General features: G+C 42.3%; 1 protein-coding gene across 2 annotated transcripts in view; it reads right to left on the bottom strand.

The window, feature by feature from the left end:
- Positions 1-4,875: 4,875 nt before the first annotated feature.
- Positions 4,876-16,903, bottom strand: part of ARHGEF26 (Rho guanine nucleotide exchange factor 26) — a 66,846-nt gene continuing 54,818 nt past the window's right edge. For both annotated transcript variants that reach the window (XM_053390321.1, XM_053390319.1), the window contains 4 exons: positions 15,075-15,284; positions 8,078-8,145; positions 7,328-7,432; positions 4,876-6,661 (listed from right to left, as the gene is read on the bottom strand). In XM_053390321.1, the coding sequence (XP_053246296.1) occupies positions 6,519-6,661; positions 7,328-7,432; positions 8,078-8,145; positions 15,075-15,284 (526 nt within the window). In that variant the 3' untranslated portion in view covers positions 4,876-6,518. The remainder of the gene's footprint in view (positions 6,662-7,327; positions 7,433-8,077; positions 8,146-15,074; positions 15,285-16,903) is intronic.

Genomic DNA, 16,903 nt, shown 5'->3' with positions numbered 1-16,903 from the left:
CTTGCTCACAGGACCTTTCCTAAATCAGTTACAAAAATGGTTGTCACAACACTTCACTGCCACCCCCAAATGTTCCTATAGGTTGCAATGGAAGTTTTAAATTTAGTTGTAGAAATATAACCAATGATTGCAGGGGTGATGTGTACCAGGTTTTGTTGCTGAACATGTATATCTCTGATTCCCCACAGAAAATCTACTATTTTGATTTGAATAGACTAATTACATCAAATTGTCAAATTGATTTTCCTTAAAAGCAATGGCAAAATCTTGGGAACCCCATTTTACTAAACACCCTAATTTAGAAATCCATTTAGTGAGCGATTAAGAACTCCCACTGCAGTTCATTCACCCAGTTTGGAGTATTCTCTGTATAGTATATATGTGTTTCTCCTCTGGAACTGCTGGCTTGTCCCCACCCCAATTACTGATTTTTCTACCATTTAAAAATTCTGATAAAATTGATGTATCTTGATTAATGAACACATTGGCATTAAGTAGAGCTAATGCAGTTAAATCTTTTTTGTTAAGATCTTGCTAATGAAAGAGAAATGAGCCAGTAATCAGAAAGTACAGTGTGAGGCTTTTCTTCAGACCAATTATGCAAAAGCTTGTGCAGGCTTCTAATTAGCCAAATGGACTATTTGTCTCCAAGGGACATGTATGGAAACCTCTGTAAATCGCTGGTAGTTTCCCCCACAGGCTGCTGAAGTGCCACTAATTAACTTAGGTACATGAGCTAGCCAGTTTCTGTGGGCAAGTAACACTTGCACTCGGTTGCTTGAACTTCTTTAATAAATATTATCTGTCCGTAAGTGGTCATGCAACTGCTCAAGGCTACATGATGTTTCTATATGGAGATGAAACCGTGTGTGCTCTCTGGCAGGAGAAGAGTTGCACGAATGGGCTTTTTCTTTGCATTAGGTAAGAGCGCTGCTGGAACAGATCAAAGGCCTAGCTAAACCCAATACCCTGTTCTCCCAGTGGCCAACCAGATGACTATGGTAAGGCTTGAAGTAGAAGCCAACACATGTATCAGCTTTCCTGGTAGGTAAGTTTCAACCCAAGCACTGACGGTTGCTTGATTTGTTTTTGGATACAGAGCGTTGCAACTGAAAATGAAAACATACTTAAGATGCAATGTCTAAAATGCTGTTACAGTTCTATGACATCATCTACTCTGCGTAATAATATTACTATATCCAGGGCATCACCAGTAGGTTATCTGCACATCGCTTCCCTCTATCACTCAAGGTAGTGGTTAAATTGAGAAAGCAACAGAAGGCTTTTGTTCATTTGCCCATGCTCTGTACTATACCAGGTGCCAAATACAGGTATCACAGGATGTCTTACAAAATATTTCCCATTTCACAAAGACTAGTGCAGTAAGGATGACTGGCAATATTCATTCTACTAATGTTTTTGTAGGTGTTCTCATGGTCCAGTTGTGTTACTGGAGAGTAGAATGCATAGCTTCTTTTAAAGAGTATTCCTGCTTTTAAATACACGTGATTCTAAGTTAGAAGAGAAGGACTGTACCTAAGTTAGTGTAGTATTTTCCATTATCTTCTGTCTTTCTTTTAAGCTCACTGTCCAATGTATTTTGTTAAAAGAAAATCATCAGAAGCCACAGACAGGTCATAAAATATTTACGTAGGGCTGGATCAATGAAATAGAAAAAAAACACCCCAAACATTCAGAATGATCACACTAAGCTGTTAGTAACTTGGCAGTAGTGTTGAATGTGAAATATCAAAGAAGATTGCCTCTGGGCAGTATCTTGTGTGATTTTATCTTTGAGATAAACGCTCCAGGACTCAATGTGTGAATGTTGACAGGGAAAGGTTAGTCTTTCCACCAAAAAACCCGAAACACCATTTTGACAGTGATGCATGAAAACAATTTAGCTGCCTCTATTTGTATTTTGATGCCTTAGTGAGATTGTTTTAGAGGGCAATGGAAGGGTTTCATATGCAGTGTGGGAAATAATTATAGTGGTTATTGCAGTACTATACAAAATGAAATATTAAAGCCTTTTAAAAACAAACCCACACACTGCTTTCCAATAGTGTTAAGAGTATGTTGTAACAGCACACTTATTTGAGTCAAAAGCAGCTGAGTGTTCTACTCAAAAGTCAGGAGAAATGTAGAATTCAGAATGGCTTTTCTAACATTTCATGGCTAGGCAGCTATGTCATATATTGTCTGAGACCAATCCTGTTTAGAGTTGTTAAAAGTTTACATAATGGGTGGTATCCAGCTAAGTAAATTATTAGATTATCCATTGATTTAAGTGGGGCTACAAAGTTTGACTATTATGTAATATCTCCCCCTTCCCCAAGCATCTTTAGATTTGTGTGGGCTCAGCATGCTATGGGCCCAGACTCAAATTCCAGCTTGACTACATTACAATGGTTCAGGAAGGACACGAAGAGCAGCCGCTGTCCCAGAGCAGTTCAGTGCTGCAGCTGTATGGCCTAGTGTAATTTAAAACCATTCTCTTCTATTGTGTTAAAAGTCACTTGTGCCCTTGCTAAGAAAGTTACACCAGCCAAGAGTTCTGGCTTGGCAGTAATGAATCCAGAACCCCAAACTTTTTTTTTTCTTTTTTCAAAAAGCAGTGAGTGAATTGTAAGAGTGGCATCTTTTCCTCCTGGAATGTGGAGATAGCATATGCTCACCTCTCATCACCATGAACAAAATAGTAATGAGGTGTACATGCCACTTGTGTACACTTGTACATGCAAATAATAGTGATCATCATAGATTTGTAGCGATGGAAGGGACAAAGAGGGTCATCTAGTCCAACCCCCTGCAATGCAGTAATCTTGCCCAATTGGGGGGGGGGCTTGAACCCATGATAGTATCATGCTCTACCAACTGAGCTATGATGTGGGGCTGAAAATTAATTAGTAACAATGAATTGATGCTAGCACAAAATTAAGCAATGTTGGCAGTTTCAAAGTTGTGTTTCAGGCTTTTCCAGGTTATGGTGCTTTGGATGTGCATATACTTTATTGATTTATGAACTGTGTGAAACAACAACACCGTCTTCAAACAAAAAAATCAAGTCATGCCTTTAACTGAATTAAAGCCAAACTTAAATTTCAATGACGTGGGTTCACCTTTACCCACTTTGAATTGCAGTCAGTGTATAGATTATTCATTGTATCCAAATACTTGGTAGATACGTAGAAAAAGCAAATCCGGGCGTGGGGACAATAAAAGCATTCCCCAATAAAAGAATTAGCGGTTACCTTGACTTGTTAAATGTCTCTACAAGATTCAAAGTAGTCTCATTCATCTTTCATTGGCCCGTTACCTTGAAAGGTATTTCCAGAGAATGTACAGAATGGCGCTTAGCAAGTCACTCATTGTGTCCGTTTGGGAACAAAGTTTAGCTCCTGTGCAATGAGCAGTTCAGGTGTGAATACTGCTTGTGCATAACTGAAACTAAGTGTTAGTAATAATTTCTGCATTACTAAGGAAAAGAAGTGCAGTCTTATGGATGGGCATAGAAGCAGATTTATTTGCATGCAAAGTGATTAATGTATTGAAAGTAGTGCAAAGAACCCTACACAGGTTCCCACTCACAGCATTGCTTAAAATAAAGGCAATCGCAAAAGCCACAGGCCGTTTCATTTCCACAACTTTTCAAAAAATGTACATGCTTCCTTTCTACCCTTAGATACAACACTTGCCTTTATAACAGGGGCTCCAGCGCTTGTAACTAATACATGATTCGGTAGAAACTAATGTGCAGGTTTAAACACTATTTGAATTCATTGTCTGGTTATGTCATGAATATTACAGTACTATTTTCCATCCATCTGAAAAAATGTCAAAAGATTTTACCACTGTTTGATTCCTGTAAAGTGAGAAATTACAAAGTTCCTTATAATACAAATGTAGAAAATGCCATGCTTATTTACATAAAAAGGAAATGCATTGCAAATGAATTCCTATTTATAAATTAATTACAAATGCAATTACAAATTAACTCTTATTTACATCTTCGTTTCACAAGAAATTCCTGCCAAGACGCCTAAGTGGAGATTTATCATGAGACATTCAGCAGGCAATGAAATCATAACGTTTTCCCCTCTCTAGAGACAGGGGGAGACAGTATACTATGGCTACAGTCCAGTAGCCTCAATCATAGGTAGCTAGCTGTGATGATGGGAGCAAGACTGCTTAAATAAAATGCAACTGAGTTGCTCTAAATTAGGGCAACACTTTAGAACATGGTCCTTGTGTCCAGCCACTTTAAAATCAATTCCTTGACTGCTTTCACTTCCTATTTTTTGCTTCATCCACGTGGACTAGTATCCATTTCATAACAGTGCACTTAGAACTGCTAAATCCAGGGAAGGCAAACCATACCAGGTCCACAGGCAAACCTTGTTACCCAATATCTTCTAATGCCTCCCTTCAACAGCTTTTTGGGCAGGAGGGAACTGCTAGAACACGTTTTCAAAAGCACAAGTGAGGACTGAAGTTGTTCCTCTATGCTAATTTTGGTCTAAACACTTACCTTGGACGTAATGTGGAAGTCAATAGTATTTCTAGCTTTGTAAATGTGTTCCTAAGAAAATGCTACGAGAGATAGAGAGCTGACTCTCCAGTGCCTGCTCCTCAATCCAGTTAACACGTGAGATGCTCTCGTGCTGTGCATTTGCCTGTCTGGTGTTAGGCATAGTACAAAAATGTCACGTAACCTGTTGGTTCAACAAGGCGTTATTAAAAAATGGGAGGCGGGGGGGGGGGAGAGGAGATACCTGCTTTGAAACTAAAACCCAGCATGCATGCTTGGGTAGCACTAAGCCCCAGCTGCACTTGAAGGCTTTTTAAAAGTAGAAAGCCCATTTATTCAATGAATAGGTAAGAAGGACTTAATGCAGGACCTGCCTTCTCAATGCATTTTCTGAAGGGAGGGTTACTGCAGAAGAGCCCTTTGTTGCTAGCATTGTGAAAACAAAACCACCTACCCATGAGTCTGTTGCCTGGTAAGAATCCCAACACTTGTCTAGTTTATTGAACGGGCAGGGAATCTCAGACCCAGAAACTCCAGGCTGCTCTTTCTGACCCTCAGGCCTCTTCCTAGTTACAAATTCTCCCCGAGCCACACTTCTCACTGGTCTTGCTTTATGCCCTCCTTGACTGCTTCTGGCTGGTTGGAATGTTCCCCTGAACTCTGATATTGCCTCTTGCTTGTCCAAAGGAGGACAGAGAGCTGTATATGTACAGACATCTCTATAAGGAGTGGTGTGAAGCAGGGCTGTGTTCTTGCTCCAACTCTTTGGCATATTCTTCCTGTTGCTCTCCTATGCCGTCCGCTCGACTGAAGATGGAGTGTACTTCCATTCAAGAAGTGATGGGAGTCCATTCAGCCTGGCACGTCTACACACCAAGACAAAACTCTGGCAAATCCTTATCCGAGAGGTGATGTTTGCAGACGACAAAGCTGGACAGTGCACTCAGGAGAAGCTCTACCAAGTTTTGCCCAAACCTGCAGGCTGTTCAGCTTCACCATCAACCTGGCAAATACCAATATCCTGGGACAGGATGTCACCAGCACTCCACGCATCATCACTGGTGACCACACGCTTGAGGTGGTAGACATTTTTGCCTACCTGGGTTCCAGCATAGCCATCAACACTGAGCTGGACTGAACTATGGCTCGCCTCTCCAGAAGGGTATGGGAGGATGTGATGCTGACACCCAGTACCAAGATGAAGGTCTACCAGGCTTGCGTATTGAGCACAATGCTTTATGGCAGCAAGACATGGGCAACTTATACCTGCCAGGAGCAACACCTCAACGCCTTCCACGTGCACTGCATCAGGAAGATTTGGGGCATCACATGGCAAGATGGAGTCTCAGACTTGTGAACTGTAGTGAAATCAGAGTGGACATTTAGCTGCACCCGTCACCTATTTCAACAGGCTTTAGATCTAGGTAATGCTCAGTAGATTCTACTCAATGGCTCTATCTGGACATCAAAAGATGCACATATCCAGCTGATTGAATCAAGATGTGGACCCCCAGCTAATGCCTGCTTTTGCACATTAGCCTCCCTTGATGACTGAGAAAATTATACAGAAATCAAAAGGGTCTAGCAATGAATGTAAAAGGGAAAATAAATTGAGCAGGTTCTAGAGCTGGTCTGTAAAACAAAGGAGGTGCGTTCAAATTGATTCAAGAGTTGTTAGTCCACTGTGATAATCCAAGGAAGTCATAACTCTATTAGGAACTCTTTATAAGTGTAAAATCGGGTTTTAATTAAAAGTGACTATTGGTTATAAAAAAGGAATAAAAAGTTCGACCTGCTACTGCTTTGTACCGAACAGCCCCACCAGCATGCAATTGCTTTTATGGCTGCTTCCATTCCTAATGACGACACCTATCTGCGAGTGGTTATTTTTACACGCTTCAACTATAAAATGGCCATCTGGATGAGACCAAGAAGCCCCAGATGTTCCTTAGTGCAAACCCTGGAGAACAGATACAGCAGTGAGGGTCTATACGTTTGTTTCTAGGCCCAGCAAGCGTCCCATTCTTTCCATGTTCTTCTCAATTGTGGCATGGCAAGTGATCTCCTTGGCACATTCCATTGGGAACCAGCCTCTCTCTCCATCCCGCAATCGCTCACCTTCATACCAACCTGAAATGTATAACGAAGTACTAAATATGATGCATCTTTAAAACAGAAGGTCCCTGCTGGATCAGATCAAAGCTCTACTGATCCTACTACACAGGTCCACTCAGAAGCAAGTCAAACCAATTTCAATATGGCTTTCTCCCAGGAAAGTGGGTATAGACTTATAACCTTGAGTCAGTATCCCGCTTCACAGAGTGGCCAGCCAAATGTTTTTGATGTGCCCACTTGCAAGTGTATTCAGTGATATGCTGATAATTGTTTGCTTTCTGATATTGTGGCCAATTGAAGCTATGTCTTTCCTTTGCAGTAATCATACCAATATATCGTAAGCAAGGTACTAGTTTACCTAGGGCATAAGTCTCCACCAAGTAATGTGTACAGTAGATTGAAATGTGCAGAAAAATGCTTTCTATTAAACGAAAAAACCTTACAAAAATGTTTGTATTAGGAGAAATTTGTGTTAAAAGGCTTATAAATTTCATTGAGGACTTTCTTTATAAAAAAACCACCCAAAAAACTGCAGACTGATGTGGAAAACTGAACTGGACCAATTCACCCATCCCCAGGTCTCCTGTGGTTTAGCTTTAAGGCAGATGCTAAGTATCCTTGTGATGGTATGAAATGACTGTTTCCATTTATGGCAGCTAAGCAATAGGCAATTCCACTCACCATCATTAACTTTCTGAGAGACCAGAACTACATCAGCAACTTGGAGAGATAACTCATCCGATTGCTTCGCAGTGTATGATCTGATGACTTCTACCTGGGTTAGTGCTGAGAAGAGAGAATATTTATTGATCCACATGGTAAATCTAAGGGTAAGCTCAGTTTAAGTGGTAACAAAAGAAAAGCTGATTGCTTCCCAGCTCACTTTCCAGGAGCCAAATGATTTGATAAAAAGGCATTGGTCAACAGCAGACAAACTACAATGGCTCTTTGACACATTTAAGTGTTGTTGTTTTTTTAAAAAAGAACTGCATTAAATGGAAAACCAATTTCAATCATGCCCCATTGATTACAACAGGACTTCATGTACCTAGTTGTCTGGATCATGAGTTTTAGAATTATTTTGAATTAGAACTTCTATATCTTCTCTGCCTCTTCTCCTTTTTTAAAGGATTCAAACAACCATTTTACCAAGTAGTATGATAGAAAGAGACATCTTGCAATCACCCTTATTGGAGCATGTCTCTTTAATTCACCCAATTTTCCAGAGAGCTAATATGCTTTCCTTTTTGCTTAACACAAAAGAAAATGGTTCAGAGAGAATTATTAGATGATTACAGTTATGGTCCTTCCTTCCCTCTCCCCAACAACAACAAAATACTGAAAGGCAACAGATTTACTTCTATGTTTTAAGATCTGTATAAAGTGCATCTCGTGTCAAAGCCCCAAAGAACAGTTTCACTGCTCACTTACTTGTCCGATCCACGGTCCCTCTATCACTACTCTTCCCAAGTGCAGTAATCCAGCGAGCACGCTCATTCCTGGAAAAGGAGATGAAAGGTTGAAGTGTGTTTTTCAGTCGGCTGATATATGGCCCTTGTTGCACTCCCTGAACTCAAAGCCTCCCTCACTGTTATGGGAAAGTATATTCATCTTCTCTGAAGGCCTCTTTGTGTCTGTCTGTTGGGAAATCCCACTTCTACATGCAAAGCAAATGTTCAGCCACTGAGCTATGGCCCTTCCCCAGTAGACACCTCATATATTAACCTTATGAATATGTCTTCTGAACTAGCTGACAGGGATACTGGGTGAGGCTTCTGAAACATAAGTGTTTTTTCTGGGCAGCAGAAGGAAATAAGCAGAATCTCGCAATCCAGCATTTTACAGAGCAATCTGCAAGCACAGGCATTTCAAATCTATGCCAGAGAATGCCCATCTTATGGACAAGGGTATATTAAAGGCCTGCAGTGCTCCAAACCCATATATTGTTAACAGAACAGCAGGATGGAGAAAATCAGAGTTGAAGTAATGATTTTAGTTTTCCAAAGCATATATATATATATATGAATGAGGCATTTTGATAACTGATGAAATGGCCAAGAATAGTTTTGCACCAAACCATTCATACAAACGGCTAAGCTGCGATCTGTTTCAAAAGAACAGATTTAAAGACCTAGGCATGTCGTTATGCACTGGTACCACACAAAGCTTTTTTTCAGTGAAATGTAATCTTCTGTGAAAGGGATTCTCACTTAGGTCACTCAACAGGAGAATACCTTTTCAGGAAAGTTATAGCTGCTTTTAAAAGCCTGGAATCCCAGTTATATATCTATGGTGGTTTATGATGCATGTAAGACAGCTTGAGGTTCATTTTTCAGACCGGAAAGGGTATGAATGAATCCAGCAAACTCTTCAAAAACGAGCTATCAAGTCATACAAAGTTTCAGTACATAAAGAAAAAATGACTGAAAGGAAGGAAAGATGAGACCAGCAGGAGCTACGGCAGAGCAACGGGAGCTCACCCCCCATCGCATGCAAACGCTTGCATCCACCGCTGGCTTAAAAGCTCTGAGTAGTTATTAAATGGAACCAAGGCTTGTGAGGTAACTCTTCTTCTTGCAACAAATTCCTTTTTTCAACTGAAGGAAGACAATTACATATTTAAAGGTTGGGCACTTGTAGGAGACAACTACCATAGATTCTGGCGTATTAGGCAACTGGGCGTATAAGACGACCCCCCCCCCAACTTTTGCTGTTAAATTATAGAGTTTGGCCACCCACCAAGCGCCGCCAGGGTCAGAGCGCGCACCCCTCCGCTGCCTCTGCCGTCGCAGCAGCAGCAGCAGCCGAAGGCATGCAAGGCTTTTGGTGAGTGGAACTCTCTCCCTCCGGGAAAAGGCTGTGAGCGGCCGCCTTGGCCTCCGCCACCCTCATCTGTGGGGATGCCCAGTTCCTTGGAGCCCTGGCCAAAGCCGTGCACCACCTCACTGCGGCAGGCTCTTCATGGCGCCCACGAGCCAAGTGAAGCCCCACGCAGCCACGGCGGAGGCCAGATCTGGCTCCCATGGCAGCAGCAGGCGGGCGGGTGAGTGCAGCGCTCGGAAGGACTTTCCACAGTGAGGAGAGAGCGGCAGCTGCGTCCCCTTCTGTGGGGAGGGAGGAGGAGCGACGGCAGAAGGGGCGCCTCTGCTCACAGGCTCCCTCTCCTCCTTCCCAACAGGTGGCTCCGTGTATAAAGGTAAAGGGACCCCTGACCATTAGGTCCAGTCAAGGACTACTCTGGGGTTGCGGCGCTCATCTCGCTTTATTGGCCGAGGGAGCCGGCGTGCAGCTTCCGGGTCATGTGGCCAGTATGACTAAGCCACTTCTGGAGAACCAGAGCAGAGCACGGAAACGCCGTTTACCTTCCCGCCGGAGCAGTACCAATTTATCTACTTGCACTTCGATGTGCTTTCAAACTACTTGGTTGGCAGGAGCAGAGACCGAGCAATGGGAGCTCATCCCGTCACGGGAATTTGAACCGCCGACCTTCGGATCGACAAGCCCTAGGCTATGTGGTTTAATCCACAGTGCCACCCGCGTCCCGGCTCCGCGTATACCCTGCGTATAAGACAACCCCCGACTTTTGGGGTGATTTTCCAGGGATAAAAAGTCGTCTTGCACACTGGAACATACGGTATTTCCAGCAACTATTGCTCACGGGTTTGGAAACTGACTTTACTCCTGGAACCACAAAATTGTTGTGTTGCAAGGTATCCCAAGGTTCATCTGGTCCAGCCTCACTGCAACGAAGGAATCATATCTAAATCATCCACATGCTGCATCATTACCCTTGCTGTTCTAATATTGTTGCAGTATATAAGTGGTTTGATGTTGTAAGAAACAAGTACAACAAGAAATTTCAGAGCTATTTTAATTTCTGGAAAGAAAAATACTGCAAAACATCTTCAGCAAGACTTCATATGGGCCATTGTGTAGATAACCCCCCTTAACCCCACAGTTTCCATAGAGACGGATACAATCTTTTGAGTTTTGTGGAAAGCTACTTGGATGCTTATGGCATCCCAAGGAATTTTCTTGAGTCAGGATCTGTACCACAGCAAACAAGAAGTTTCTTGTTGCTATCGTCTACAACTGAACAATCTTTGAAACTTGGCCAGAAGAAAAAGGCTGACCCTCTTCCTCGTGAACTCCAGAGTTTTCCCCCAGGCTGTATCAAATTTTGCTAGACAGTTTCCATGGTTTCATCAAATCCCGTATTGACTACATGAACTACAGTGCTTAGCTAAAATGAAATATATTGCAAACAACAAAGCCCCAGAACAGCAATAACAAAATCCTGTACACGTTACAATTTTTAGCAATACAGTAATGTCATTGCTTAAACTGGCTCTATGTGGGGAATCTTTACATGGAGCAGAACAGAACCAGAAATTCAAACTGCCACAGGACCACATTTTTATGACTAGTTTCTGTCAGGCTGAACTGAGGGATGCAAACCAATAGCTATTGGCTTGGTTGGGGAAACGGTCTAATCTAGGATTGCTGTTGTCATCGGTGATTAATTAAATTTGTATACCACTCTATAATACCCATAGATCTCTGGGGGATGTATTTCCCTCTGTTTTTTTTTAAATTTGCTTTTTATTATTAGCTACTCAATAAAACCTAGTTGTATTTTAAAATGGGGGGAGGAGGTTATTGGGTTGTTCTTGTTTTTGTTTTTATTTTGATTGTGTATTCTGTGTTTTTATATTGTGATTTTATCCTGTGAACCACCCTGAGATCTGCAGGTATAGCGCGGTATATAAATTTAATAATAATAAAAGTTTTCAATTCAGAAAAAAGCTTTTTCTCAGTAACCATTTAACTTGCTTGTTGTGTTACTAAAATTTCAAGGCATCATTGTTTGGTTTTGGGGTTTTTTGCGGGGAACGGGTAGAATCACTCTGAGCTTTTGTTATTCACCCCACACCTAAATGCCACACCATTTAAAAAAAAATTGCCCCAATGAGCAAAGGGGTGATAACCAAATTTATTTGGAAAGATACTTTATTTTAAGTGCATCTGCATAAGAGCAATGAATGCATTCTACCCAGTAAAGGGAGCAGGTGGGGTCAATCAAGGTCTCAACAGTTACACCAACGCTTATCAGAATTTTCTCCAACCCTTCCTCCTAAAAAAGCCCAGGGCAGCTGAGACAGCCAGAAAGAGAAAGAAGATATCCAATTACCGTATTTTTTGCACCATAACACTCACTTTTTTTCTCCTAGAAAGTAAGGGGAAATGTCTGTGCGTGTTATGGAGGTAATGCCTACGGGTGGCATGCCTACGGATTTTCCTCCTCTAAAAACTACGTGCGTGTTATGGTCGGGTGCGTGTTATAGAGCGAAAAATACGGTAATATTCAAGATATCCACATAAGAGATAGAAGATGTGACACATATATTGGTTAACACAAAAATTAACCTAGGCATAACCAACTCTTCTTTTCCCAGATATAGCAGCCTCACAAATGATATCATTGGTCTGCATACTGGCACTGCATTCAGATGAGCTGAACAAAGTTCAGAACTCCCATTGCTTCGGATCATTATACAGTGGTACCTCGGGTTAAGAACTTAATTCGTTCTGGAGGTCCGTTCTTAACCTGAGGTGCCACTTTAGCTAATGGGGCCTCCCGCTACCGCTGCACCACCGCCGCGCGATTTCTGTTCTCATCCTGAAGCAAAGTTCTTAACCCGAGGTACTATTTCTGGGTTAGCAGAGTCTGTAACCTGAAGCGTCTGTAACCTGAAACATTTGTAACCTGAGGTACCACTGTATATACACAAACACACGGACATATTGTGATCACCTGACTTTGCTCTTCTATGACAATTTCACGACAGAGATGTTCCGTGTTCAAGTAAATTAGCATGTGATAGCTCTCAAGTGAAGAGAAAGTGAAGAGTTAAGCTTATTAGTATTTAATGTGAAACTGACCCAGACTTGAAGGAAGACTTCTCTTTCCTCTGCCTCTCCTTTTGGGTACTTAGTAGAAGCCACCCACACATCTCACATATGGAGAAGATATGGGACCAAACCACACAGCAAAAAACAACAAAAAACCCAACTATGTATATTCATCTCCACTTTCTGGGCCTCCCTAGGAATGGTTAGGTTCCCTCATCAATGTAAACAGTTCTATAACATGGCTTCCAGATGTTTCATCTTGTGTGACTTTAAAAATGCAAACCTAAATGATTAAAAATAGGTATTAAAGATAATAATGGGTGCCACTAACCACTGAATGGCTTGATTACAGATGAAAACACAACTCCACTGAACAGTTGCTAGCAATCAAGAGTCTCCCCCCCCCCACACACTTCCAACATCTGATTCTGTAAAGGCCTCAAGAGATTCCCCACTATCTACTTCCTTTTCTTGCAGTTTCTTGGACTCAAATGCTGTGTTCAAAGAGCCATTCTGGCCTGAGATGCTGTTTCTGCACAGTGCTGATGTGTGGAAGTTTTCTTCTGAAATCTCCACAACATGGATAGTTTAACACTCTGTGTCCTCCAGATATTGCTGGACTCCAACTCCCATAAGCCCCAATCAGCATGACCAATGATCAAGGATGATGGGAGTTACTGTCCAGAAACACCAGAGGCAGGGGCACCTTGGCTTAGGCCTGCGTTTTGTGAGATAGACTTGAACTGGAGAAAATACATTCAAATCCTTTCTCAGCCAAAATGCTCATTGGATGACTTGAGCCCCTTACTGTCTCTCCACTGAACCTATTTTTCATCTAAAAGAATAGAGTGGCCACCCAGTCATGTGCCCCTTCATATAAATTGAACACTGCATTAACATGCCACAAGATTCACTTCCCCATGGCAAGTCAGGTTCTCCACATTCCTGCTTCTCTTGAAAAGGTTTCTTCCTGCCTCTTCCTTTCTTGCTTTAACATTTCACTGGCATAGGCAAGCTCGCCGTGAAAAACCTCTGCATTACGGAAACACTCTTAAGCATCCTAATGCTTACTGAAGCAAAAAATATGAATGATACTTTACTGGCTGGTTATCAACAGCTGCCTTGTCTATATGCTACATTAAACCAAAGTTTAAAATAAACCATGGCTAAATGTGAACAAGCAGTGTGCTGGTGCATGCTGCTCAATAATTCCCACAGTGCCGCCCCCCCACCACCACCGTTCCTGACGCAGTCTTTTTTTGTTGCCCAAACCTGGATCCTTGGTTTGTTTCCTCCAAACAAATGACAAGTGGTAACCAAGGTTTGTTCTCAACTTACCACTCATGGTTTGTTTGGAGGAAACAAACCACAAATCTGAGCTCTGGTGACATGACAAGTCAGACCACGACTGCTTTCATTTCCAGCACACCCACATAATACACACACACACACACACACACACACACACACACACACACACACACATATACATGCACATACCCTGCCACTCTTGGCGGCTTCTAACACAAGATTAAAAATACAGTAAAACATCAGTCATTAAAAAAACTTCCCTAAACAGGGCTGCCTTCAGATGTCTTCTAAACGTCAGATAGTTGTTTATTTCTTTGACATCTGGTGGGAGGGCGTTCCACAGGGTGGGTGCCACTACCGAGAAGGCCCTCTACCTGGTTCCCTGTAGCCTTACTTCTTGCAGTGAGGGAACCGCCAGAAGGCCCTTGGTGCTGGATCTCAGTGCCCAGGCAGAACGATGGGGGTGGAGATACTCCTTCAGGTATACTGGGCTGAGGCCATTTAGGAGAGCAGGAGCAGAGCATCCTGGGAACTTGAGCAGTGGCCACCACCTGCTCAACTATCAAACCATAGTTTACTATGGTCTAATGTAACATGCAAACTAGGCTACTATCTGACAGTTATGTTTCCTAGCACAATTCAAAGTGTTGGTGCTGACCTTGAAAGCCCTAAACGGCCTGAGTCCTGTATACCTGAAGGAGCGCCTCCACCCCCATCTTTCAGCCCGGACACTGAGGTCTAGCTCCGAGGGCCTTCTGGTGGTTCCCTCAGTGTGAGAAATGAAGGTTCAGGGAACTAGGCATAAGGCCTGTGGGACGCCTTGTCATCAGATGTCAAGGAAATAAACAACTATTTGACTTTTAGAAAAAGATCTGTAGGCAGCTCTGTATATGGAAATTTTTAATATTTGATGTTTTACTGCATTCTTAATATTTTGTTGGGCGCCTCACAGAGTGGCTGGGGCAACCAAGTCAGATGAGCAGCATATAAAAACAACAGCGACAAGCAGTCTTATGAAGTGAGAAAAGAGTTCGTTATTAGCTTATCAAATTTGTGGTTTTTCTGGCCAATGAAAATTCAGGCATATTTTACTATTTTACATTTCCTAGACAAAGGCCAGCAATAGAATAACTATACGTTCCTGTCAAATATATAGATGAACCGAGGTGAAAGACAGATTGAGAAAAATGTGTTATTTACTTACTGAGTTTCACTTCCCAGCAGGAGTTCAATCTTCTCTCCTGCATGGTTGTTTAGGACAGTTAATCTGAAGAGGTGATTTGCAGAAGTCTGCCGAGAGTAAAGAATAGGTGTGCTGTTTTTTACAGGAGAGGAATTCAGCTCTTCGCTGTCACACTGTTCAACTAACAGTTGATCCCTTAAGGAATAGTCTGTGACATTGTAGCTCTCTTCACTGCAAATACAAAAAGCGGGTAGAAGAGACAGACAATTGCTTAGAGTCAAAACGCTACTAAATGCACCAGGAAGTCATGTTCTGCAATAAAGCCAATCTCAGATTACAGTCCATTGCACATAATTATTCAGACATTTTCAGCCTTTCGGTAAAGGAAGAAGGAATACACACGTTTGAATATTTACAAAGCACCTGCTTGTCAAGAAGACAAATGAAGTTAATGCTTAAGCCCTGGGGGGGAATACATTCAATGATGAAGTTTACATGTATTTGATGTTCTTTTGGTGTCAAAGGTTTTCCTAACTTTAATTGTAGGAAAGGATGAGACTAAACTAATGTAAAGAGAAAAAAGGGGGGGAATGAACCGTAGGTTTTCCTGAGTTATTATTTTATTCTATTCTCCATGTGCCTCTTCCATTTGAGGTGAGATAATCATCATATAAAGGGAGAGGGGCTTTTTCAGCCAGGGGGCAAAAAGCTGATATAGAATGCCCTCCCAAGGAAGATTTGCCTGGCCAGAACACTGCTATCATTTAGGCACTAGGCAAAAACATTATTTATTTATCCAGGCATTTTAACGTTAAGGAGTTGGGATTCTTTCTTGAGACTTTATCCACGGCTTTTCCATGCGTGTGTTTATTATATTGTTTGTTTTATGCTTGCATACTGCCCAGAAATCTAATCAGATACAGGAGAAACAACATTCCTTTCTTACTACCCTCCACAGGCAGCTGAATACTGAAAAACCTAAGCAAGGTTTCCCAAACTTGTGTCTCCAGTTGTTCTTGGACTACAATTCCCATCATTCCTGACCACTGGACGTGCTAGCTAGGGTTGATGGGAGTTGTAGTCCCAAAACAGCTGAAGACACAAGTTTGGGAAACCCTGCTATACATCTACAGAGAAGTCTCACTGAATTCAGTGGAGCTTACTTCTGAAGGAATGTATACAGTGGTACCTCTGGTTATGAACTTAACTCGTTCCGGAGGTCCGTTCTTAAGCTGAAACCGTTCTTATCCTGAGGCGCGCTATCGCTAATGGGGCCTCCCTCTGGCGCGCGATTTCTGTTCATATCCTGGGGCAAAGTTCGCAACCAGGAGCAGCTACTTCCGAGTTAGCGGAGCTCGTAACCTGAAGCGTTCGTAACCAGAGGTACCACTGTATAGGAAATATTGGCAATATCCAACTCAGAGGAAACCTATTAAAGCCAATACAGTGCCTTAGATTCACTGGGTATGGTATCCAAAGCATTCATCCTGTTAGACTCATTGAATTGCAGAACTGGAAGGGATCCCTAAGGGTCATCTAGTTCTGCGCAAAAAGATTTCAATTTGCACAACTGGATTTCCTCCCCGTGTGCATTCCCTTTCCAAATCTGCTCCAGGGGGTTGGAGGAACTCCCAGAACAGATTTAGCTGTTCCATCAGCGCAAGCATTTCAGGTTGCCAAATGGAGTGGTCCTGCTTTCCCCCCTCTCCCAGCGTGCTGTTCTGAGGATTCTCCTAATCCCCTCAAAGTCAATTTGGGGGGCACAGTGACATGCTGTGGGAAGGCGCACTGTGCTAGCAGAAGTCCTTCCACAGATTCATTAGTAGTTTTGGCTGGGGATGAAGACCTCA

Source organism: Podarcis raffonei, chromosome 5, assembly GCF_027172205.1.
Source record: "Podarcis raffonei isolate rPodRaf1 chromosome 5, rPodRaf1.pri, whole genome shotgun sequence".
NCBI lineage: Eukaryota > Metazoa > Chordata > Lepidosauria > Squamata > Lacertidae > Podarcis > Podarcis raffonei.
This window is presented reverse-complemented; position numbering and strand designations above follow the sequence as displayed.